This window comes from Pinus tabuliformis, chromosome 2_1 (genome assembly GCF_031772625.1).
Source record: "Pinus tabuliformis cultivar Carrire ecotype Pingquan chromosome 2_1, CPIR1, whole genome shotgun sequence".
Classification (NCBI taxonomy): Eukaryota; Viridiplantae; Streptophyta; class Pinopsida; order Pinales; family Pinaceae; genus Pinus; species Pinus tabuliformis.
In genome coordinates, this window is record NC_142299.1 from 981386385 (window position 1) to 981411999 (window position 25615).

Sequence of the window (25615 nt, forward strand, 5' to 3'; positions counted from 1 at the left end):
AAACCAAGTAAACTTGGTTTCTCTTGAGAAAAAGGGGATGATGTTATAACAACAGTAAAATCAAAGCCCAAATGCTTAGATATTCAAAGTATAACATGAACAAAGTAACCAAAAGAATGTGGTTTTGAGTAAAAGTGGATTTTCTTGGGGAAATATTGATTGTTTGACCCCCAAAGTGGGTCTTAGGATAATGTTGGTGTTATGAGCATGTTCTGAGTTGCTAAGGTCTCATGTGGCGGGGTGAGGTCCCACGGATCCTCACTGGTCTAGAGTCTAGATATGAAACAATATCAATCGTTCTCTTTGTGCCCTTGTCTGAAGGTAGTACCTTGAAAAATGTTGTGATCCTCTGTGTGGGGTCTAGTCTGATGGGAGGGTGAAGAATATGCGCTCGGAACCTGAGAGCCTCCCTACATATATAAGGTCAAACCTCTTTGATCGGGATACTTGAAAAAGTCTACGAGGGTCTGAGAGTCTTTGAACAAGCAATGGAACCTTCCTCTGATCTCGTAGTAGATGGGGCATCCAAAAATGAAGTGCACCTCTGTCTCTACTTCCTGTAAACGACATACATGGCAGATTCTGTCTGGTCTATCATTCTGGTGGTTCGTGTCTACCCGAAGTCTATGAGAACCTAATTTGAATTGGCCTAGAGGAATGTGAAGAGCATGCATACAGTGGTGAAACGTATATTGGGGTCGAATAATGAGCCTGTCTCTCAACTCCAAGAACTACTCAGCATAGAAGGCCATCTTTGGGTGTAACCCTCCTGAAGGATTGACCCAGGTGACCTGGACGAACTGCCTGTATATGTCCTCCCTAATGATCTTGTTCAACTCTTGTCTAGTAGGTAGAAGGTGACCAAGAGTATCCAAGGAATATCGGAAAGGAGAGAGACGATCCAACTACATGGCCACTAACTCTAAGAGATCTGAAACTCCTGTAAACCAACATCTAGCCTGTCCTGATGGAGTAGAACGAGCAGTAGACTCAGAAGAGCAATATGACAAGTAAGGGTAATGCTCCCTACTCTTTATCGAGTCTGCAAATCGCTGGACACGATGCAAGAATGAAACCAAATTGAAGACTGTCTCAAGTCGGAAGGGCTGAGCTCCAAACTCTGCAAGGATGATGTGCTGAGGTATTGTCTGTTTGCATCTAATGATGCGACAGAGAAGAAGAGTTTGGACTCTCTCAACTGAAGCCCAATCCGACTCAAGTAAAGACGATCCCTAAATCTCTGAGCCATATAGAATAGTGGGACGGATCAAGGTGTCCATGAGGCTCATCTTGGACGAGATGTTCTGGAAGTGATGTCGAAAGTACTATCTCTCGAGAAGGTCCAAGGATCTATATCCCTTTGTTGATCTGAGGCTGAAGTGCTAGTCGCAAACTAAAGCGGGGACCTGAGAATTGCACCCCCAAGTATGTATACGTGCTAGTGATCTCAACCTCCTCCCCTCTGAATAGGAAGTGAAGGTCCGAAGTTTTCTTCACCCCATTGAAGATCATAACCTTGGTTTTACCCAGGTTGACCGTCAACTGTCGAAGATCGCAAAACAGAGCTAAGGCATCCAACTGCCTTTGTAATCCTTCTGGAGATGAGGAGAGGAGGACCACGTCATCAACAAAGAGTAGAATAGATATCATGACTTGGTGAAGAAGGCAACCATTAGTGTCCTGGATATGTTCGTGTAGAAAAGCCTCCAACTCATCAATATAGATCCCAAACAGGTTAGGGGACAATGGACAACCCTGTTTAACCCCAATAGTGCTTTGGATGAAATCAAACATCCAATGAGCCATGCGAAGATGACAAAGGACAGACTCATATAGTCGCGTAATAGCTGTTAATAGGGTTGCTAAGATGCCAATATCTTTGAGTCTCTGGAGTAAGGCTTCCCTTGGAACAGAGTCAAAAGCTTTCCGAAAATCTATGAAACAACAATAGATTTTCGAAGAGCGATGTCATGCCTCCTCAATCACGACGCAGAGGGTGAAGATGTGGTCAATGGTTTGATGAGCTGGTCCAAAATTTGCTTGTCCCCTAGCTCTGAGTTGTCTTTGCTCAAGGTAACTAGAGAGCTTCCTATGTAGAACAGTAGCATACAACTTTGAGAACGTGTGGCCCACCATGATCGTTCTGTAGTTATTGAGATTTGAGCTGGAGCCTGATTTGTGGATTAGATGGATGATGTGGTGTTACCATGTCGGTGGAAAACCTTCACAGACTACATGGTTGAAGAGTTCAACTAAATAACTAACCAAATCACGGAAACCGTGTTTAAAGAACTCTGCTTGGTAGCCTTCCTCATTAGCTGCGTTGCTACTGCTCATCACCCAAATGGCCTCTCTAATATCTTTGTCTGAGAATAGGGAACATGAAGGGGGTGGGGAGGTAACATGAATTTGGCCCTGCCCGGAATATCATAAAGGTTGGAAGTGTGAGAGAACATGGATGTAGGGTCGAGGTCAGATGGAAGAGGGGAGTGTCGAGGAAGGATGGTATGCTAGAATTGTTGAGGGGAGTGGGCAAGGAGAACAAAAAGTTCTCGTCTTCTATGAGAGACAAAGAGTCATTTCTTGCGATGAAGGAAATGATGGTAAAGAGCTTTGAGGTCAGGGTAGAAGGGTTGAGAGTGGGTGAAAGCATATCGAAGTTCTCGATGTAGAGTCTTGCATTCGTCATCGTACCATTTGTTCATGGGGCAAGATCCAACTTTTCGGGAGGTGGAAGTGGAACGAGTGGAGTGAGGGAAGGATTTGAGTGCTGCTTCCCAAATGGCAGATGAAAGATGAGTGTATTTAGTGGAAGCAGAACCAAGCAAGGAGAACTGGGTCTTTGATGGGAGCATCTTGCGTAGGGTAGAGGAGAAGATGTCAGGGTTGCCTTCGTCAAATCGAAAGGTGGTTTAGGTTGGGCCCCGAGGGGAAGGATGGGGTGGAAGGGGAGGGTCAAACCGGAGAAAGAAAGAAAGAAGTGCATGATTAGCCAGGGGGATGGGGGAGACCGAGAGATGGCGAATAAAAGCGAGCTAGTTCTGGCTAGCCAGGACATAATCAAGTACACTCGCACCCCCGCCATATGGCTGAGATGTGAAAAAGCGAGAGTATGGGAAACAGGGAAGACCATTTAGAATTAACAACTCATGTGATTTCCCCAACTGCAATAGATGCTTACCATAAACTGTTGTGGGCCCCAAAGCATCATTTGACATCCGATGAAGCCCAACTGAATTTGGATCTATCCCCTGGGTACAAAACACATCCTCTGATCAATCGTGGAGAGGGATTTGGAGATCTCTAGTACGAGCATTGAAGTCACCTAGGAGGATGACTTCCCCAACAACAGAGTATTGGGTGATGCCGGTGTACAAGTCTATAAAGGGGTCCCCATTTGAGCCATTATGGATGGAAAATGGTGAAGAGGTTGGGGGAAAGTAACAGACTGCAATGTAGATGTCCCTCAGATGAGAGACTCTGACGCTAATCTGAATCCACATAAACTTAGCAAACTCGTCTTCGGCTACCACAGATACCCTGTTCCGGAGTGAGTCACTAGCCAAACAAGCAACTCCACCTGATCCTCTGACCCCTCCCGAGCTCCTTGTCTCCTGCCTGCGAACTGAGAACCAATGCTAACCCGCGATATCTAGGAGAGGCTGAACCATTAACTCAATTTCTGCCTAGAAAATTCCCAAAAGGATCCCTTAAACATGGCCATCTCTGAACTCAATTGATTCTTTAGTTGGGTTCGGAATTAATGATGTTTTGGACAGCATGGACTTTATCACTACCTTTAATCAGTGAAGGCAATGTGGTCGAATGTTAAGGGCCTAAGAAACCACTGCTGGACAGTCACATTTTGTAGGATTGAGACATCTTTTGTTTGCACAAAGTGATCATTTCTGTGTTTTTTTGTTTAAGATTGGACTGTATGGAGGGAAGATTTCAGTTCTTGTGGTGCTTCTTTCTTGAAGGATTATTGGCAACAAACTGCTCTAGTTCGATTCAAATGGCATAAGGAGTCAAGGAAGTGCTTGAACGGGTAGAAAATGGCTTAAGTGCAACCCCTTCGATGAAGAAATGCATGCCACAACAGCCAAGATCTGGCTCCAGCTAAAAATGGATGAAATTTGTAGTGCTTGAGGAGCTCAATTGTGGGCAAGTATTGACTGGATTAAAACTAGGGATCGAGCTACAAAAATCTGTGATCAAATCTCTCAATGGAAGGATACCTAAAGCTGAGGATATTGAGGTGGAATTTGTCTTCCACTGCATAATGGTGTTCCAATTGCGTGGCCTTACTAAAGAATGTAGGGTGGCCATGAAAACTTGTCATGGTGTGCTCTGTTGTAGACCTTTCTGAAGTCCAGAGAAGGATACGTGAAAAATTGCTTGGTTTGGATGAGTTGATCATTGCTATATTGGATATGGCCATGGACAAGTTGTTTGAATCAGATAGTTTCCGTAGTGAATTTTAGTAAGGTGAACTGTGATTTTGGCCAGTCAGACCGAATGTTGCACAAAATTAAAAAACAATCATCGGGGTCCAGTATTGTTGTGTTACTTGTGTATCAAAAGTGCAGCAATTCTATCTAGACAAGTACATGTATGTTCATGAGTTATTTGTACATAATTTCATAGTTTTGTAATAATCCTTAGTTTTTTTTCCTTTGATATTTTGTACTCATTAATTTATGCAAAATTAGGCCTCATATATATAACTAGTGTGTTTAGGGTCAATTTGTTAAATAAGAACCTAATTACTCCATATAGGTAACCTGGGCCATGTTAGGGCTATAGTCCCTCTGTAATATAAATTATTAAATAGGGCTTCATGAGCTTTCTTGTACTCAATCTTATCTATCGTCGAATACTTTAGTTTCTATCAATATAAAATGTAGTGTGCAGGTGCTCCATTGATCCTTTAAAAATTATATTTTGAGAAATGCTTGTGCTTCTGAATATCCCTTGGCTGATCTATTTCAGTAGTAAATGGACATTTGGTTGTGGCAGCAGTGCCATTTTGGGAGCAGCTATGCTGCATATGGTATCAGGGCCAGTTTTCGATCTATAGGGTAGAAAAATGGTCTCTTTTGCGGAGGGCATAAATTTCCACTGGAGAGTTGGATCAAAGTTCTGTACTTTTGGTAGAAACTAGACTGAGAGGTGCTTCCAATGAGAAGTCAATCGTAATTTTGGAAGCAATATGAAGTGTGGTACATCTGCTTAAATTTGTCTTTCTGGATTGGCCCAAAAACAGTCAATTCATAATATACCAAATATTATTATTTGTTGGAGGTAGTGGCAAGTTACTTTGTACTTGAAGCATGTGTGGGTATTGGAGGCAGATATATGTTGTGGATGTTTGACCAATTTTTAGGAGTTGGTTTGGAAATGCATCAATGTTAGCTAAGAACATACATGTTGCACGTGTTCTAAACTTCTATATGTTAAAATACATCATGAATCGTGAAATTGGAGAACAGATTAGTAATAGTTGTTATGTACTTTCTATTTTGTTACTTAGGCATAGAGAACATTGCATTTGATGGGGACAGTGAATCTTTTAGGGTTATTGCTTGGGGTCAAATAATTATGGATTGATTTAAAGTTATCTCTTTCTATATTTTATTATTTTTCTTTCAAGCGAGATCTGCATGGCAGTGCCTTCTATACTGTATTTTTTCTGAAGCATCCCTACACTAATCTTAGAGGAGTTGTTTAGTGATTCCAGGATGCAACCTATCTTGGTATGATACCGTAATTGGTCAATCTGCTAACTTTTCTGAGTACATTTTCAGTGACAGAATTATTGGGTTTTGTCTGCATGTCATTGTATATGGTGGTGCTATTGCTTTCCTTCAAGTAGAAGAATTTGTTAAACCTAAAATTATGTCATTAATATATTATAACTAGTCTATTGAAGAGTTTTTGTAGTTGGCCTATTGCAATTTGTGGTATGATGACTTTTACTTTCACAGCTGATATGGAGAGGAATAACTAGACATTCTCAAGTGGCTCTTCAGGTTGGTAGCTTTGATGGAGAGGGGTTCTCAGTTAACATTCCCTGGAAGTGTGGAGGAGTTGGTGATGAAGACTATATTTTTGCCTTCCAGCATGTTGTCCTTCTAATAGGTTGTAATTGCATTAAAGGTCTTCTGTTCTATATTGCAGATTTTGTTGAATAATGGGCTTCAGGGTTACGATCTTGGTTGGTATTCTTGCAAACGAATTGTCTATGTTGTACTGGAATTTTCAGTTCCAAATACTTAGGAATAAACATGGAGTGCGGCTAGTTGTAAATATGTTGTCTATAAAAAACTCAGTTTGTTATTTCTTCCAAAATTGTGCTGTTAGCGTCCATGGATTTATTACTGTTGAAATCTTCATATGATTCTACTGATCTTTTAAAGAGTTACACATTTTTTAACTGGTAGAAAGTGAAATTCATACTAGCAGAGGAAATGAGTATCAGATTATTTGTGATTTAGGTTCCCTTAGTATTCAAAATGGTGACCAGATAAATAATAGCTATTACAAAATTGATATTAAAGTTTGAGCTAGTACTGTCTTTTGAATCGAAAGGTATGACAGAAGAAACTATTAAAAACTGGATAAGGTAGCTTATTGCTTATGATCTCTTTGTCTTTACTGCTAGAGCTTGCATAATCATCCTTCTTGAATATAGGTGGGATTCCAAAGTGGGGGAGCTTCTGAAAGAAATCCTCCCATCATTTGTTTGCATGGAATTGTCCATGGCAGCTTGCTTGAATCTAAGAATTTAAATTTCAGCTGCAGTTAGGCTTGGTCAGTCATTATCTGCTTAAAGAAGTCCATTTGAATTTGGAATGCCATCCTCCTCTGGGTTGCTGTATTCAGGTTGTCTGCGTCAGATTTCTGAACGAACTCCTTGAGTGCTGCCTGGTTGCCCCTATGTTTCATCTACAGCACAGCCTTTTTTCTTCTACCCAGTTTGATGGAAAAGCTTTTAAAGCCAGCATTCTAGTACTTGAAATGCATGGAGATTGAAAGGGGTATCAAATAGCCTGGGCTGTACTGTATGACATTTCATGATTTGGACACACTGTATAGTATGGCTTAGCTTGTCCCAGGCCAATTTGGTATGATTGTATTCCGTTACAGTGCATTTCTTGAGTTGCTCAGGCCCACCCAAGTATCTGTCAGGGGCATGGGGCACATAGGGATCCTGTAAATATGTAATCTGTGATTAATGAACATTGAAGACACAATAACATCTAATAAGTTTCAAAATCTACTTATTTAATTTTTATATTCATTTGGAAAAGAATAGAAATTTTTTGAAACTCTAAGAGCCTTGTTTTTCCTCCAAGAAACTACTTCGTTTCAGTATTTCCTCACACTGTTTCAAGCATGAAGTGCTTCCTATAGCAGCAGCAAGCATTTTACTTGTATTTTGGAATGCGTTACTAGACCTGCAGGGTCTTGAATCTTGATGTTGGATCCATGGATCTGCGTTTCAGATCTGGATAAAAGAGGAACATAAAGAAGATAATAAGAATACAAGAATAACACAAGTAATTATCAACATAAGAAAATCTTTCTGCCTTTCAGAATTTCTAACAGGCGCCTTAAAACCTTGATCTTGTCTTGATTTCCCTCAAGGAGACAAGACCATAGTAAAGGGGGTACCTCAAGCATAAATGGCCCTTGCCATTCTTGTCCTAGCTTCTTCTCTCCTGTAATGTTCCTAAGTAGGAATATGAGTGATATTAAGCAAATAAATGGTGCAGCAGCATATAAAAATAAAACATGCATTAGACATCCATGAAAACGCTGCAAATCTAGAACTGCTGAGCCATATATTATAAAATCAGAGAGCTAGATACAATATGAAATGGAGTGGTGCACCTAGGTTTGTCTCAAGGACAAGCTTGACAAAACCCAGGTTAGAAATAGCTGAGCTGAAGGCTGCCCATCTGCTGCACCTCACTGCATTGCATTGTCCTAGTAAATTACTGCCCTGCGGAACTTCGACCTGCTGAAATGTGCCCAAAAACTGCCCAGAAAATTATATCCTTTCAGCCCCGGACTCCTTGGATGAAACCCGGAAAAACCCAGAAGGGAATTACTCTGGTTTTGAGTTTGGATTTTCGGCCTCCTTGGAGCCTCTACCAAGCTGTTGCTGCCAAATTCAACTTGCAAGAAACAACCTACAAATCCCTCTGAAAACACCACTGGAATGTTGGATTCACCTATGCTAACTAACTCCTTGCTCCCCGGATGGCTCTTTGCCAAGATCACTGCTCTCCCAAGCCCCACGAAATTGCTGCCAGAGGCCTCTGCGTAATCCCTCTGCCCAGAAATTCGTATAGCTGATACACCGGTCTAGCTGGCTGCAAATCCCAGCGAAAATGCCCTCAACAAACAACCTCCTCAGCTCCCGAAACTCCCAGCAAGCAATGGACCTCCCTGCTGGCTCTAACTCCTCCTGCGTGTTTTTGGCTGCCCAGGAAATATGCAGTTCCCTTCTCTGCGTTGCTGGCTGAAGTGTGTGACGGTGTTGAACTCTCTGAAATCCCTGTGGAAGAGCCTCCCTAGGGTGGGCACAGATGGTCCCCTAAAGAAGAGGTTGAATCTCCCGTGGCTAAACAGCCGGTAGATTTGCTAAGCAGCTGAGCGTACTAAGTGTGTTTGTTTGCAAATGTTCAAGATGGTCGAAAATGAGAGCTCCTCCTCCTTTTATCACCTTGGGCCCACTTAGCCTCATGTGGGCACCTCCATCCACCCATTCGATTCCTTCCAAGCTCATCGAATGGCCAAGCTCGAATTACTCATGTGGGTGGCCCCCACATTCCACTAGCTGCAAAAATAAAGTTGAATTCCCCTATAGTTCCTAAGTCTAAGTGTGGGGTTCTCCTCCTAAGCCAAAAATGGTGCCAAAAATGTGTAGTTGCACCCCATGACTAATGTGTTTGAGAAGGGACATGATAGTCCTCCCCTCCCAAATGTTGCTTACCCTCGAGCAACCTCAAAGCTGGGTGCTCCAGTATGTGCTCACCTTCCCGGGTGGCATCCTCATCCGACAAGTTCTTCTAGTGTACCAGGGACTCCTTGATGGTCTTGCTCCTCATTCTCCTCTCCCTGCTCTCCAAAATGGCCTCTGGTTCCAACACCAAATGGCCCTTATCATCCTGCGTGGGTAGATCAGCTGGGGCCGTCACTTGTTGTCCCAACACCTTCTTCAGGCATGAGACATGAAATACGTTATGGATTCTACTCCCCGGAGGCAGCTCCAGCTCATAAGCCACCTCCCCAACTCGCCTAGTCACCTGGTAGGGCCCATAGAAGCGTGGTTGTAGCTTCTCGACCCCCTTCTGTTTCAACGTAGACTGTCTGTAAGGCTGCAATCAGAGGTATACTAAGTCCCCCTCCTCAAAGTGCCTCTCTGTCCTGTGCCGGTTTGCATATAGTTTTTGCTGATTTTGGGTTGTCACTAAATTATCCTTGAGAGCCTTGAGGATATCTTGGCTCTCTTGGATCCAGTCTTTGGCCTTTGGGGCCTGGCTGTGTCCAAAAACAATATCAACAAAAGTCAGTGCATCATATCCATAGAGGGCACGAAAAGGAGTCATACTGAAATACATGTGGTGCGTGGTATTGTAGCAGTACTCGTTCAGGTGCAAGCACCGAATCCACGTCATCGACTGACCTGTCACATAGTTCCTCAGGTACCCCTCCAACCACTGGATGACTCTTTCCGTCTGGCTGTCTGCTTGAGGGTGATAACTTGCGCTAGGAGTGAGCTCCGTCCCAACTATCCTGAAGAGCTCCTGCCAAAAGCCACCCATGAATTTGCTGTCTCTGTCGCTCATAATGTTCTTGGGGAGCCCATGTAGCCTGAAAACCTCCCGGAAGAACAATTCGACAACCTGTGCAGCCGTTTACCTAGTGGGGATGGCGAAGAAGTGGGCAAATTTGGTCAACCTGTCGACCACTACGTATATGCAATCCTTCCCCTGTACTGCGCGGAGCCCAGTGATAAAATCCATCGAAATACTTTCCCATTTCCCCTCCGGGATGGGAAGTGTTTGTAGTAGCCCTGCAGGGTGAGTCAACTCCCCCTTGTTCCGCTGGCAGGCCTCACACTCCCGTACGTGCTGCAGCACGTCCTCCTTGAGGCCCTTCCACGTGAACCTCTCCCAAACAACCATGTAAGTCTTCTGGAACCCCTGGTGTCCAGATAATGGTGAATCGTGAGCTGCTTGGAGTATCCTCTCCCTCAACTGCGAGTTGGGCACCAAGTATATGCGCCTCTTGTAATAGATGACCTCATCCATCACACGATAACTCTCATCTGCATGTGTCCCCTCCAGTACCTCGCATGCCCTCCTGTCTTTAGAGTACTCCACCAATTGCTGAGCCTTCCAATCCTGGCAGATTCTCATGGGAGATAACCCAACTGGTCTCCTAGGTAAAGCATCGGCCACCACATTGTGCTTCCTTTGCACATACTCAATGTCAAAATCATAGGCCTGCACCTTGCTGATCCATCTCTGTTGCCTGCCATTGAGGCCTTGCTGCCCCATGAAATGTCGAAGACTGTTGTGATCTGTCTTCACTTGGAACCGGTTTCCCACCAAGTACCGACGAAACTTGGCCAATGCATGCATAATGGTCAACATCTCCTTGTCATATATGGAATATGACAACTCATGCGGTAGGAGCTTTCGACTCTCGAAAGCTATGGGATGCCCCTCCTGTGACAATATGGCTCCAACTCCTACCCCAGATGCATCACACTCCACCGTGAATGGCTGGGAAAAGTCCGGGAGTGCCAAAACAGGGCAACTACTCATCACTTCCCCGAGGCGATCAAAGGCGGCCTATGCTCCATCAGTCCATGCGAAGGCACCCTTCTTGGTCAAGTCGGTCAAGGGTGCTGCCAACTGCGAGAACCCATTAACGAACTTCTTGTAGTAAGTGAAAATACCCAAGAAGCCTCTCAACATAGTCACATCTCAGGGTACTGGCCAATCCCGGATGGCTTTAATCTTCTCCTCGTGAACTCTCACCCCATCTGCGCCATTGATATGCCCGAGATAAAGCATCTCTGTCAATCCAAACTTGCGCTTGGAGAGCTTGGCATAAAATTGCTGTTCCTCCAGAATGTGCAATACCTCCTGCAAGTGTTGAAGGTGCTCCTCCCACATCCTGTTATAGATTAGGATGCCATCGAAGAACACTAGCACGAACCTCCTCAGCTGTCCCCGAAAGATATGGTTCATACAAGACTAGAATGTGGCTGGAGCGTTGGTCAGCCCAAATGGCATGACCAGAAACTCAAAGTGCCCATAGTGGCACCAGAAAGCTATCTTTGGGATGTCCTGCTCCCGCACTCTGATTTGGTGGTACCCTAAACGCAGATCAATCTTAGAGAAGTACTTGGCGTCTCTAAGCTCATCCATCAGCTCATCAATGTGGGGAATAGGGTATCGGTTCTTATGAGTCTTTCGGTTGAGGGCTCAGTAGTTGATACACATCTGGAGGGTTCCATCCTTCTTCTTCACCAACATTATTGAAGAAGCGAAAGGATTGGAACTTGGCCTGATATGGCCCAATTAAAGCAACTCTTGGATGGCCTTCTCTATCCCGTCCTTATAGGCTTTGGGGTGCCTGTAAGGGGTAGTGATAACTGTGTGTATACCCGGCTCCAGCTCAGTGGTGTGCTCAATTCCTCTATCTGGTGTTTGCCCTGGTGGAGTGTCCCCGAACACTACCGCATATCTGTCTAGTAAAGCCTGTATGTCTGTTGGTGGTGGCTGCACCTGTCCCCCAACCTTTGAGACCCTCAACTCGACTGCCCATGCAATGTCCCCATGCCGGAGATCTGCCTCCATCTTGTGGGCCGAAACTGTCTGAGGCGGATAAAACTGCATGCCTCTCAAGACCACCAGTTTTCCATCTGGCCCAATGAACTCCATCTCAAGTTTCCTCCAATCCGTCGTGACTCGCCCAAGAGAATACAACCACTGGACACCCATCACCACGTTGGTGTCTGGCACATCGACCACAAAAAAGTGGTTCATCATCGAGTATTTCCCCATAACTACTGTTAAGGAGGGCACGTATCTTGTACACTGGATAGTACGGTCACTTGGCACTAGGACTGGGAACCCTTCAAACTCTGCTGTGGTGAGGCCCCTCCTCTGGACCAGCTGTGCATTTATGAAATTGTGGGTAGCCCCACTGTCCACCAGCACCGACACCCTCTGTCCCTGTACAGTGCCTCTGAACATGAGTGTCAAAAGCTTAGGAATCCCGCATAGAGAAGTAAGGACTCCTCCTGATGAGGCAAGGGATGCCCCTCCCTGTGGAGGTGGTGGTGGTGGTGGCCCTTTGTCCCTTGAACTCTATCCATATGCCCCACCACAATCTTGCTCCACCTCGTCCTCCTGGTCACTGTCAAAAAAGACCTCAATGTAATGTGCTCTACCCGCTGTGCACCTATGGCCTGGTGCCCAGGGCTCTCTGCATGTGAAGCACAACTTCCTCCTCCAGAGGTCCTTCCGTGTCTCCTCATCTAACTGCCCCCTCCCCTGTGTGGTCCTCGGTGGTGGGGGTCTAGTCTCATGCCCCTTCTGTGGGAAAGGGGTCCGTGCAGGAAATGTTGCTCTGGCCTTGGGGATGGCCCCCTGTAAATCTCTGGCACACACAATCGCTTCTTGCAGCGTGGAGGGTCTGCGTGACTTCAACAGTCCACGCATGGGCTAAAGCAAGCCCTCAATGAAGGTATATACCCTCCTTGCCTCGGATAGATCCAGGACCACCACTCATACACGCAGAAAATCTGAGAAGTATTGCTCTAGGTTACCTGTTTGGCGTAGTTGTGTCAGCTCCTTGAAAGAAGCTTTCGAATCTCTCTGATCAAATCACTCCACCACCCTCTGGGTGAAGTCCTCATAGGAAACTATCTAGGCATGCCCCAAAGTGGTCAGACCGTGAAACCACCAATCATGGGCTTCCCCCTCCAAGTGCAGCGCTGCCATCTTAATGGCTTCCTACTTCTTCATCCGGTTGAGTTGAAATTATGTGTCCATCTTTTCAAACCAAGCCTCGGCTGTGCACTTGGCAGTGCCATCAAATGTAGGGAAATACATCCTCCCTATAGTTCTCTGCAGTTCATAGTTTTGGGTCCCTTGTCCTTCGTATCCCTTGTTCCTCTCACTCTGCTTGAGCTTGCAGTAATCTCTGAAGGAGAGGGCTTCTTTGAAGTCTTTGTCCATAGCTTGCCACTCTCTGAGGTAATCCCCCATCTGAGGAGTGTCTTCCTCCCTTGCTGGCTCGATTTGTGCTACTGGCATGATAGAAGGTAGTGTAGCTTGAGTCGACACGCTAACTGAAGGGCACTGTGCTGCTGGTGAGGCGTGATCGAAAGGTTGAGAGGCCCTGGAAGTTTCTCCACATAGAAACCCTCTAGGCGTGGCCCTGTCCTTGTTCTGTGACTTGTTCCTCTAACATTTCTTTTTGCCCCTTGGCCAAGTCACTCAAGGCCCTTAGGAGGCTGTCGAAAGCCATCTCCTCCCTACTCTTGGGCTTTGCCATTTCCTTTTCTCCAACCACTGCTTTCCCTCTTTCCTTCGTATTTAGCATAATTTCTAACTCCCTTTCTTTGCTCCTGTATCTCTGCCTACGGTAGATGATGTTCTGCTAGTCCCCTTCTCTCATAGGAAGCAAACACCACATCTAAGCCAAGAGCTAGGCTTTGATACCACTGTAATGTTCTGAAGTAGGAATATGAGTGATATTAAGCAAATAAATAGTTCAACAGCATATAAAAATAAAACATGCATTAGACATCCATGAAAACGTTGCAAATCTAGAATTGCTGAGCCATATATATTATAAAATTAGAGAGCTAGATACAATATGAAATGGAGTGGTGCACCTGGGGTTGTATCAAGGACAAGCTTGACAAAAACCTAGGTGAGAAATAACTGCGCTGAACGCTGACCAACTGCTGCACCACTCTGCACTGCGCTGTCCAAGTAAACTACTTCCCTGCTGAACTTCGACCTATTGGAATGTGCCCAAAAACTGCTCAGAAAATTATATCCTTTCAGCCCCAGACTCCTTGGACGAGACCCAGAAAAACCCAGAAGGGAATTTCTCTGGTTTTGAATTGGATTTTCAGCCTCCTTGGAGCCTCTGCCAAGCGGCAACTGCCAAATTCGATTTGCAGTAAAAAGTTTGCAAATCCCTCTAAAAACACCACTGGAATGCTGGATTCACTTGTGCTAACTAACTCCTTGCTCCCTGGATGGCTCTTGGCCAAGATGACTGCTCTTCCAAGCCCCACGAAATTGCTGCCAGAGGCCTCTGCGCAATCCCTCTGCCCAGAAATTCGTACAGCTTATACACTAGTCTAGCTGGCTGCAAAGCCCAGCGAAAATGCCCTCAACAAACAACCTCCTCAACGCTTGGAACTCCCAGCAAGCAATGGACCTCCCTGCTGGCTCTAACTCCTCCTGTGTGTTTTTGGTTGCCCAGGAAATACGCGGTCCCTTCTTTGCGTTGCTAGCTGAAGTGTGTGACGGTGCTGAACTCTCTGAAATCCCTGTGGAAGAGCCTCCCTAGGGCAGGCACGGATGGTCCACCGAAGAAGAGGTTGAATCTCCCACTTGAGAGATTCGTGGCTAAAGAACTAGTAAAATAACTAAGCAACTGAGTGTACTAAGTGTGTTTGTTTGCAAATGTAAAAGATGGTCGAAAATGAGAGCTCCTCCTTCTTTTATCACCTTGGGCCCCCTTAGCCTCATGTGGGCCCCTCCATCCACCCATTCGATTCCCTCCAAGTTCATCGAATGACCAAGTTAGAATTACCCATGTGGGTGGCCCCCACATTCCACTAGCTGCAAAAATAAATTCGAATTCCCCTATAGTTCCTAAGTCCAAGTGTGGGGTCCTCCTTCTAAGCCAAAAATGGTGCCAAAAATGTGTAGTTGCACCCTGTGACTAATGTGTTTGAGCAGGGACATGACATCTTCCTAGAATATTGAACATTTCACCATACTACTTTCTTGACCTACAATTGGAGGTTTTGATGACTCTTCTCCTGTTACACTCTTCTTCCTTGTTTGATGGAGACAATCTTTGGCTTACGACAAGAAACATGGGAGTATTTCTACCAATATTGCTTCTTTGATCTTTCAGCCTTTGAGCATCATTATGCTCTTTCTCAAATTTGGTCCTCACCTCGCACAATCATCAATGCCCTCTACCCCCTTCATGCAAAAGATAAGCCTTCACTCTTGTTTAAAATCCCTTGTACACCTTATCTATTTTTCATAATTACACGTCCATTCACGTGAACTCCCACCACTCATTGTTTGAGCTTAGTAAGCTAATTTCAAAGAGGAAAGTATTCTAACTTTCTTATTGCCTACCAGCATTAGTGTGTCTAGATACATGAGAAATGCATCTTTTAGAACTCATGAATGCTGCTAAAATAGTAAGGGCATCTGATCACCAAATATAAGGAAGCCCACAATTGTCTTCTAGCTTGAAATTCAGCAAAGGACCCTCCCAATACTCCAAAACCTAAGTTACCAAGAAACAAATCCATATCTGAAGACTAGGGATCTAGGTGTCTATCCAATGTCAGATCTCCATGAGCAATGCCACCCTCCCTACTTCGGGATCTAGACATCAACACATAGGCTGACCAAATGTCCTCCCAAGCATCTTGTTGTCACAAGATGCTTCATCTCTCCTTTACAATTAAATCAGATATATATCCAATAGTCCAAGCATGCTTTAAATGTTCAATTTTTTTTATAGAGAGTTCCTGCACAATCACAACTGTTATATAAAAATTAGTTAATTAAGTAGTTATTAGGTAAAGGGCATGATCAAAAATCACGCCCATTCACCAAGAGGCACCCGAGGCAGTATAAAGGCAGGGGCCTCCCACAAATTGTAATCATCTTCTATCTTTCAATAATAATAAATTTGAATTTGCTGAGCATTTGGATGTGTTTGTGCCATCTGGTATTAGAGCTCGACGGCCCTCGTGTTGAAATTTCTAAGTCTAACACCTCAGAAATTCCTCCTGCATTATCTGGTTTATTTCACCTACTTGTTTATTCCTTATCAATTTATTTATTCATATAAATACTGAAAATAAACACAAATGCAACCTCAACTCATATACAGATCATCAATTGAAATAATAGACAAACACACAAGGGACATCGTTATTTTTGGACAATCGTCCCCGGAAAAACCCAATGCGGGAAAACCAGTGCAACAATTCTGAGGGTTTTATTATTATGCAGATTTCTTGAGTACAACTAGGGTGCCAAACTGGGTCACCCAACAAAGATTTTTACACGGCGGTAATACCTCTTCTCGAAAGCAGATATTTAGCTTCTCAGCACTAGTCTGCCCCACGAAAATCCTTTCGGCGCTTCTCCAAGGATTTGCATCAGCCCTGCTAGCCTCTGCGTAGCTCTAGAACCCCCTGCATCAGCCCTGCTAGCCTCTGCGTAGCTTTGGGACCCCCTGCATCAGCCCTTTGCCTCTCTGTGTCAACTCTCTGGCCTTTTGCATCCCCACGCAGGTCCCTCAACCTTTGCGCAATCTCTAGGTGCCTCTGCGTAGCCTCCTTAGTCACTGCGCTGACCTTCTGGCACTATCTCTGCCATTTTTCTATGTACTCACTGCCGCTAGCTGCAATTTAGATCACTTGTTCGAATTTTCTCAGCAAACACCGCTCCAGAAAATCGAACTGACTGATCAATTTTGGTGTATCTCCATTTGACCCTCAAGCTTTCTCTTATACTTTTCTTGTTGACTCTTCAACGACTGAGATTAAGTCTCTAATCAACGACTAAGATTAGATTTGGCTTGATCCATGTCATTTATGACATTCTCACTCAGTTTTATATTAATATGCAGATTAAGTCTCTAATCAACAACTAAGATTAGATTTGGCTTGATCCATGTCATTTATGATATTCTCACCCAGTTTTATATTAATACACATTAATATTTTAATTTTCGTAAGTTTAGACTTAAGAACCCCATTAAAAATATTAATTATTTTAATATCTCTCTAACCAGGTGGAATTTCCCCAAACCATTTTTAATGGAGATCTCATGTGCTTTAGTCTCTCCACCAATTTTCATGGCTAGAGCACATCCGATGCTAGCAGAAATCAACACTCCCTCTTAGCGAGGAATGTGCTCTAGTAATGCTCCACCACTGAACATCACATTGATCCTTCCCCACCGGTACCTATGCTAATGCTTGGCCTGCTGCCCAACATCCACTGCACTGTTGCTTCCTGTACCGCTGCCTGTGGCTCTGCCACTGCTACATTTGTACTGCAACTCCCTCTCAACATGCTGCCCATGCTACCCATAGCACTGCCACTGCTACGAGCTGCACTGCAGCTCAGTTACTGAGAAGTAAGTAACTGATCTACCCAAATTGTGACATCCTTGTTAGCCTGGAAGCCTCCTGATGCTGAAGCTACCTCTGCTGCTATCCTGTGCTCCCTTTGTTGCCTTTGCACTGCTGCAAAGACCTCTGTGCCTCTCGCATTACTGCAACCTCCATTGTGCCTCTCACACTGTTGCAAACCTCCTCTGCGCTACTACAAACCTCTGCACTCTAACACTGCCTTGTCGCTCCATCGCACCTTGCTCCACCTGACATCCGTCATCATGCGATTATCATTCAGGGCTCCCGTAGCTGGATATGATCCAAGAGTTTGGGTACCTCAAGGATCCTGCCCCTCATCTTCTGTAGTCCTCCTGACTACAACTCAATGTCACCCCACCTCTTCTCTAGAGGTGCATGAGCACTGATGGCACAGTCGTCATCAGTCTCGACTTCTTTCTCCGCCTTAGCCAGAGCTGCCTTGGAGTTAGAAGCCTCTCCCTTATTCTTCTTCTTGGGACACTGGGTTGCATAATGACCCTACTCCCCACAATGGAAGCATTTCATCTTGGAGATGTCCTTCTTCTAGCTCTTCCCCTGCTGTCCCGCAGATGCTAGAGCAGCATCCTCCTCCTCTTTCTTGATTCAACCCCCTTTGCTACTACTCCCTGCCTTAGTCAATCATTTGATCTCTTCTTGGCGAAGAGCTGCCCACATCTCTTCCCATTCTGGAAGATTAGCTCTGTCCAAAATGCTTTGGACAAATGTCTCCCAATCCTCGGAGAGTGCATTTAAGGCGATCCTCACCATGAACTCTTGATCCGATGTGGCCCCTATGGAAGTAAGTTGGTCCCGAATCTCCTACAATCTGAGGAGGTATAGATCTATCTGCTCCCCCTTCTGCATCTGATACAACTGCAACTGATTCTCTAATAGCATCTTCCGTTGCACAGAAGTGCCCTGATACAATGTCGTCAAAGAATCCCACATCTCCTTTGCCGTGTTCTTCTCAACAATATGTGATACAACATGATCCTTGACCCTATCAAGGATTATGCACTTTTGCTTTCACTATTGCATCCTCATACTTCTCATTATCAGTTGGGTCGACTGGGATAGCCACGGTTCTCAAGGCGAAGCCCTTGATGCGATGTCTATCCAACACTAATAGGATCCTGGCCTTCTAGATGACAAAGTTGGAAACCCCATCCAACCTGTCCTAATCCCTCAATCCATTCACTGCCATCTCCACTCCTTCTAGAGTCCCTCTGAGAGGAAATCTCCCTCTAAGTCTTGATTTCCCTACTGGAAATCTTCCCGCCAACTGTCGATCGACTCCTCTCCAATCCTCTTTGCAACTGCAACTTGGATCTGGATTTCTTGGCTAGAAATCCATCAAGGCAACGACTCCCTCTACCTTGGTTCTGTCCCGTTAGGTACTATTCTGCTTTGATAGCAACAACACCCCACCAGCTTCCTAATCCACAATCTGCCCACAACTCCCTATGCCCCAGCAACTAAAGAAATTGAGCCTTTCAGCTCTGCGCAATCCCGACAAAGGCTGAATCACTCCTTTGGCCAACTACGTCAAGCCTACCTGACTGAGTAGGATGACATGGCTCTTCGTGAGCCTCTTCTGCCTCTCTCTGCCTCTGCGTTGGCCCTCTCTCTGGCTTGAAATGATGACGCAGGCCCTTTGTGTCACTCCTTCTCTGCTGCTTTCTGCTTAGGAGCAGCTCTGTCTCTCGAGACAGCTGCTATTGCTGCAAATACTTCTGATTATGCTGGCGCCTTCAATCCTCCTGTGATCTGCAATGCTCTGATACCATGTTGAAATTTCTAAGTCTGACACATCAGAAATTCCTCTTGTATTATCTAGTTTATTTCACCTACTTGTTTACTCCTTAGCAAGTTATTTATTCATATAATTATTGAAAATAAACACAAATGCAACCTCAACTCATATACAAATCATCAACTGAAATAATAGACAAACACAAGGGACATCGTTATTTTTGGACAATTGTCCCTGGAAAGACCCAATGCGGGAAAACTGGTGCAATAGTTATGAGGGTTTTATTATTATGCAGATTTCTTGAGTACAACTAGGGTGCCAAACTGGCTCACCCAACAAAGATTTTTACACGACAGTAATACCTCTTCTCGGAAGTAGATATTTAGCTTCTTAGCACTAGTCTACTGCACGAAAATCCTTCCGGTGCTTCTCCAAGCCTCTGCGTAGCTCTGGAACCCCCTGCGTCAGCTCTCTGGCCTTCTGTGTCACCCACGCAGGCTGCTCAGCCTCTATGCAGTCTCTCGCTGCCTCTGCGTGGCTCCTACTGCTTCTACGTAATCTCCTCAGTCACTGCGTTGACCCTTTGGCACTATCTCTTCCTCTCTGCTATGTACTCACTGCCCTTCACTGCAACTCAGATCACTTGTTCGAATTTTCTTAGCAAACCAAGCTCCAGAAAATCGAACTGACTGATCAATCTTGGTGTATCTCCATCTGACCCTCAAACTTCCTCTTATACTTTTCTTGTTGACTCTTCAACGACCGTGATTAAGTCTCTAATCAACGGCTAAGATTAGATTGGCTTGATCATTTAGAACATTCTCACCCAATTCTATATTAATACCCATTAATATTTTAATTTTCCTAAGTTTAGACTCAGGAACCCCATGAAAAATATTAATTATTTTAATATCTCTCTAATTGAGTGGAATTTCCCCAAACCATTTATGGATTTTGGAGATCTCATGTGCTTTAGCCGCTCTGCCAATTTTCATGGCTAGAGCACATCCAATGCTACCACAAATCAACACCTCGGTTCGTCTACTACTGCACCAGTGACGTCCCTGTCTCAATTCTTCATTTGCTGTGAGTTTCTTCATCTGTCCGCTGTCTTCTTGCACCACGTCTCATCCCTCCGCTAATTTCCCTGCCTGTCCAGACGCACATAATTGCCGCTCATTCCTGTTTCGTGTCAACCATCCGCTTCTCGACCCTGTTGATTCGCTGCTGCCTGTCCTCAACCCTGTCCGCTGCGTAACCCCTGTTGATTTCGGGTAGCATCGGATATTCTCTGGCCACGAAAATTGGTGGAGAGGCTAAAACACATGAGATCTCCAATACCCAGAAATGATTTGGACGGATTCTAAACAGTTTGGGAGATATTAAAATGATTAATATTTTTAATGGAGTCCCTAAGTCTAAACTTAGGGAAAATAAAATATTAATGTGTATTAATATAAAACTGTGTTAGAAGGGTCCAAAGGACATGGATCAAGCCAGAGTTAATCTTAGCTGTTGATGAGGGACTTAATCTCGACCGTTGAATTGTCAACGAGAAAAGTATAAGAGGAGGCTTGAGGGTCACTTGGAGAATACACTAGAGTGATCAGTCATTCTATTCTCTAGAGCGGGGTTTTGCTAAGAGAGATAGAATCAGTGATCAGTAGCGAGGGGCCGTGAATACAGAAGCAGAGAGGAAAAGAGGGTACGAGGAGAATCAGCACAGAAGCCGGGAGAGAGGGATGCAGAGCCACCTAGAGGCGACGCAGAGCTAGCTAGGGCCCACGCAAAGGTAGCCAGGAGCTGCGCAGTGCCTCAGAGAGCCAACGTGAGCGACGCAGATGCTCTAGAGGTTGACACAGTGCCTCCAGAGGTTGACACAGGGGTTTTTAGGCTGATGCAGGGCTAGGAAGGGCTGACACAGTGCCTAGAGGCATACACTGTGGTTTTTGTGGGGCAGATTGGAGCTGGGAGCTGTCGGAGTGTTCATCCGGGGTTTCAGCTGAAATATTTTCTTTCGAGTAGAGGGTACTACTGCAGATATTATTCTCTATTGGGTGAGCCAGTTTTGGCACCCTAATTGTATTAAGAAACTGCATAATAATAAAACCCTCGGATCGCTGCACCGATTTTCCCACATTGGGTTTTTCTAGGGATATTGGTCCAAAAACAACAGTGTCACTTGTGTGCTTGTTTTGTTTCCTTTAGTGGATGATCTGTAATGTGTTGAGCATGTACTTGTATTTATTTCCAGTATTTACATGGTAAATAACTTGTTAAATAACAGAACAAGTAGGTAGGGATAAATCAGTAAAGTACATGAAGGGTTTCTAATAGATAGACTTAGAAATTCCAACAACCCCGTCCTTGTCTGTCGCATGCCTTCTGTCCTCCTAGGAATTGTTGACCATCACATCTCTACCCGCTCTTCGCCGCCGAGTCAACGTGCCTATACCGTCACTGGCTCATTGTGCCCCCATCTTCACCGTTGTCTACCTGTGGCCCCATCTTCTTCGTCATCCGATTGTTTCCACCGCCATGTCAACCTTCCCCGCCACGTCTCCCAACCAATGTCTTCCTTTCCGCCGTGTCCCCTTATTCGTCATTCCTTCGGCCTCGTTCCCTATTGCCCGCCCAACACACCATGTCTGTCCAGCACAACGTTTTTTATAATGTAAATAACTATATAGTTATACAACTTTATATATATATATATATATATATATATATATAATAAATTAGTTAATTTAATTTAGTTATTAAAAAAACTATATGTTATATAATTAAATTAATTAAATTATTTAAAAAAAAAATTTAGTTTGAATTAAAAGCTCGTGGAAAAATATACACCTGCACAATCTTGTTCAATTTCGTCGATTACAATGATCAATTTCAGCGAAAAATTGATTGATCTTGAGAATAGGATTACTAGCCACTCCAATGATTTCAACCAAGTATTAGTCGATCTTGAGAGTAAGGTTACCTGACATTCCGACGATATCAAGAAGCTTCAAGATACGACAAATCGGATAGAACAACAGCTCAGGTAGAACCATCTCAAATCCGAAATGAATCATAATCAAACAATGTTAATGCTGAGAATTTTTTTGTGACAGGATGAAGGTTACACCCAAACAACTACTCCAAGATGATGGAGGTAATCAACAACACAATTCATTAGATTCAACAAATTCAACAGATTCTCATGAAAAAACGGAGTCTCCAAAAAAACCATCCACGCACCATCAAGGAAATAGGAACGCGACTTTTTCAAATAAGCAGCTTTGGAATACATTCACCAATCAATACCCTCTTTTCGCTCCACCGTTAGCGACGTATCAACAAAGAACAAAAATCGAGCTACCCAAATTCTATGGTAACGAAAAATGCAACTTTGCATGGCTGAATAAAGCAGAAGAATATTTCGAGATTTACGATATTGACAATGATGACGAAAAGATTAGACACACTTCCATGAAAATGGAAGGCGAAGCATATAATTGGTATATGTGGTGGAAGAAGACAACATTGGCTATCAGTTGGTGAAAATTTAAGGATGCATTCTTTAAAAGATTCCAAGTTGTAAAGGAAGATCAGTTCTTTTCAACACTCATCAAGATTGCGACAACGAGATGTGGATGAATACACTCGAGAATGGGAAGCCTTAGCAACATGATTACCTAGGTTATCAGAATCTCGTCTCATTCAATCATACATCTCCGGACTTAAAACTCATCTACAAGTAGAACTTGAGCTTCATGACATTACGTTGATAGAAGTAGCAAGACAAAAAGCAAACGCTGTTGAAAGAAAATTTGAAAACATATTGTGGTCAAAATCGGAGAAAGTATATTCGAGATGAAGAATTCCCTAGTCTATGGATATACATAATACAAGATATGTTCCACCACATCTTCGTGAAGGTGAAAAATCTAACGTGGAAATGCAAAGGATAAAAGAAAGCAAGTGCAAATGTCGTGGCAAGAAGTGGGACCCTAAACATAGGTGGTGCTAAAAGAAAAGAGTTAAAGAACCTATATAACTGTGAAGCAACTAATGATTCAAATAGTGATGAATCAGACATAGAAGGAATAGAAGATACCCCAGAATTCTCTCCAGAATTAGATGACGGAACTATTCCACAAGTGTCACTATCAACGATGACAGGTATATCACAACCCCAAACTATAAAATTAAAAGGACATATAAAGAAGAACAACGTAGTGGTTCTCATCGACTCCGGTAGCACCCACAATTTTTTAGATGCAACCATGGCAAAGAGACTCAACATTTTCACATTCCCCTTGCCCAACATGAAGGTGATTGTAATTGACGGTAAGAAGATTGAAAAGGTAGGGAAATGCCATAAGGTCAAATTGTAGGTTCAAGACTTTAATTTAGAATCCCCGTTCTACACTGTACCATTAGGAGGAGTAGATGTGGTCTTAGGTATCCAATGGCTACGAACCTTCGGCGCTCACTCTGCCAACCATAAAGAGCAGTTCATAAGCTTTAACTAGGAAGGGAAGAGGTACAAGCTATATGGATTCCAAGCACCAAAGAATCAAATCTTGTCATCATCCCAGATGATGATGATTCGAACAGGAGCACCAACTTATGTAGTACAATGTCACCAATTAGAAATGTTATCTGCAAACATGATCAACGAAGAGTCACCAGAAGTACAAGAGCTAATTCATAAGCATGAAAAAGTATTCCAAGACCTGCCCATGAAAATGCCTCCTAACAGGGAAATCGAGCATACAATAGAAGTCAAAGCAGGATCAGACCCGTCAACATCAAGCCGTATTGATATCCACATCACCAAAAGAGTGAAATTGAGAGATTAATCCAAGACCTTTTAAAATGTGGGATCATCTCGAAATGTAAGAGTCCGTTTGCTGCTCCAGTGGTATTGGTAAGGAAGAAGGATGGATCATTCAGACTATGCTTTGATTATAGAGGATTAAACAAAATAACAATTAAAAACAAATTCCCAATTCCTTTTATCGACGAAATGTTGGACTTAAGGTCAGGCTATTACCAAATCAGAATCAGGTTGGAATTCATACCAAAAATTGCGTTCCGAACACACGAAGGTCACTACGAATTTAAAGTAATGCCCTTTGGGTTAGCCAATGCACCAAGAACATTCCAAGCCACTATGAACGAGTTATTCTGTCCATATCTTAGGAAGTTTGTATTAGTATTCTTTGATGATATTTTAATTTACAAGAAGCACCTACAACATCTGGATAAAGTTCTTACACTACTGAAATAGCATCAGTTCTACACCAAGAAATCCAAATGCACCTTTGGGAAGGAAGAAGTAGAATATCTCGGACACATAATATCCCATGAAGGAGTAAAAGTGGATCCTAATAAAATCAAAGCTATAAAGGAATGGACCAAACCAGTTAATATATCCAAGCTAAGAGGGTTCTTAGGATTGACTGGATACTACCAAAGATTTATTAAAAACTATGCACATATAACTACACCTCTAACAAACTTTTTAAAAAAGAATTCCTTTCAATGGAATGAGGAAGCAGGAAGGTGCTTTGAAGAACTGAAGAAAGTTATGTCTAATGCCCCGGTATTGGCAACTCCAAATTTCCCTAAACCATTTATCATTGAGTGTGATGCTTCTGAGTTTGGTATAGGTGAAATGTTAATGCAAGAGGGGCATCCAATAGCTTTTGAAAGCAGGAAGCTCAATAAAAGAGAACCTCTTAAGTCCACATACAACAGAAATGCTCGCTATTATGCATGCACTGCCTAAGTGGAGACAATATCTTTTGGGAAGTAAGTTCTCCATTCAGATAGACCATAACAATCTCCAATACCTCCTTCAACAAAAAAACACTTTCCGAAAAACAACAAAAATGGATCGAAAAAATTGCCGCCTTTGACATGGAGATACTACATAAAAGGGGAAAGGACAATGTAGTAGCAAATGCCTTGTCTAGGAAGGATGAAGAACCAACTTTACTTGCAGTCTCGGTTGTTGTTCCTGAATGGCTTAATGCTATTTGAAGTGAGTATGCCAAGGATCCAAAAATAACTGCGATAATCAATAACATTCCAGACAACTCAAAATTTGAATGGAAGAATGATATTCTATGGTACAAAGGAAGAATCGATCTTAATTCAAACTCCAAGTTTAAATCCAAGGTACTCGAGTACTCACATGATTCACTATCAGCCGGACATGTAGGATTCTTTAAAACTTACTACAATGCATGGCAATCATTCTTTTGGAAGGGGATGAGTCACGATATTCAGAAATATGTAGCAGAATGCGACAAATGTCAAAGAAATAAAAGTGATACTATTACAACACTTGGATTACTTCACCCTTAAACATTCCGAATAAGAAAGGGGAAGAA

At 43.6% G+C, this 25615-nt stretch overlaps 1 protein-coding gene across 1 annotated transcript in view; it reads left to right on the top strand.

Moving 5' to 3' along the window:
- The window catches only part of LOC149203917 (histone deacetylase 15-like), a 283535-nt gene that overhangs the window by 213233 nt on the left and 44687 nt on the right, over window positions 1–25615 (top strand). The window contains exons 12-13 of the mRNA XM_089402027.1: window positions 5988–6032; window positions 6181–6217. Coding sequence (XP_089258153.1) covers window positions 5988–6032; window positions 6181–6217 — 82 coding nt within the window. The remainder of the gene's footprint in view (window positions 1–5987; window positions 6033–6180; window positions 6218–25615) is intronic.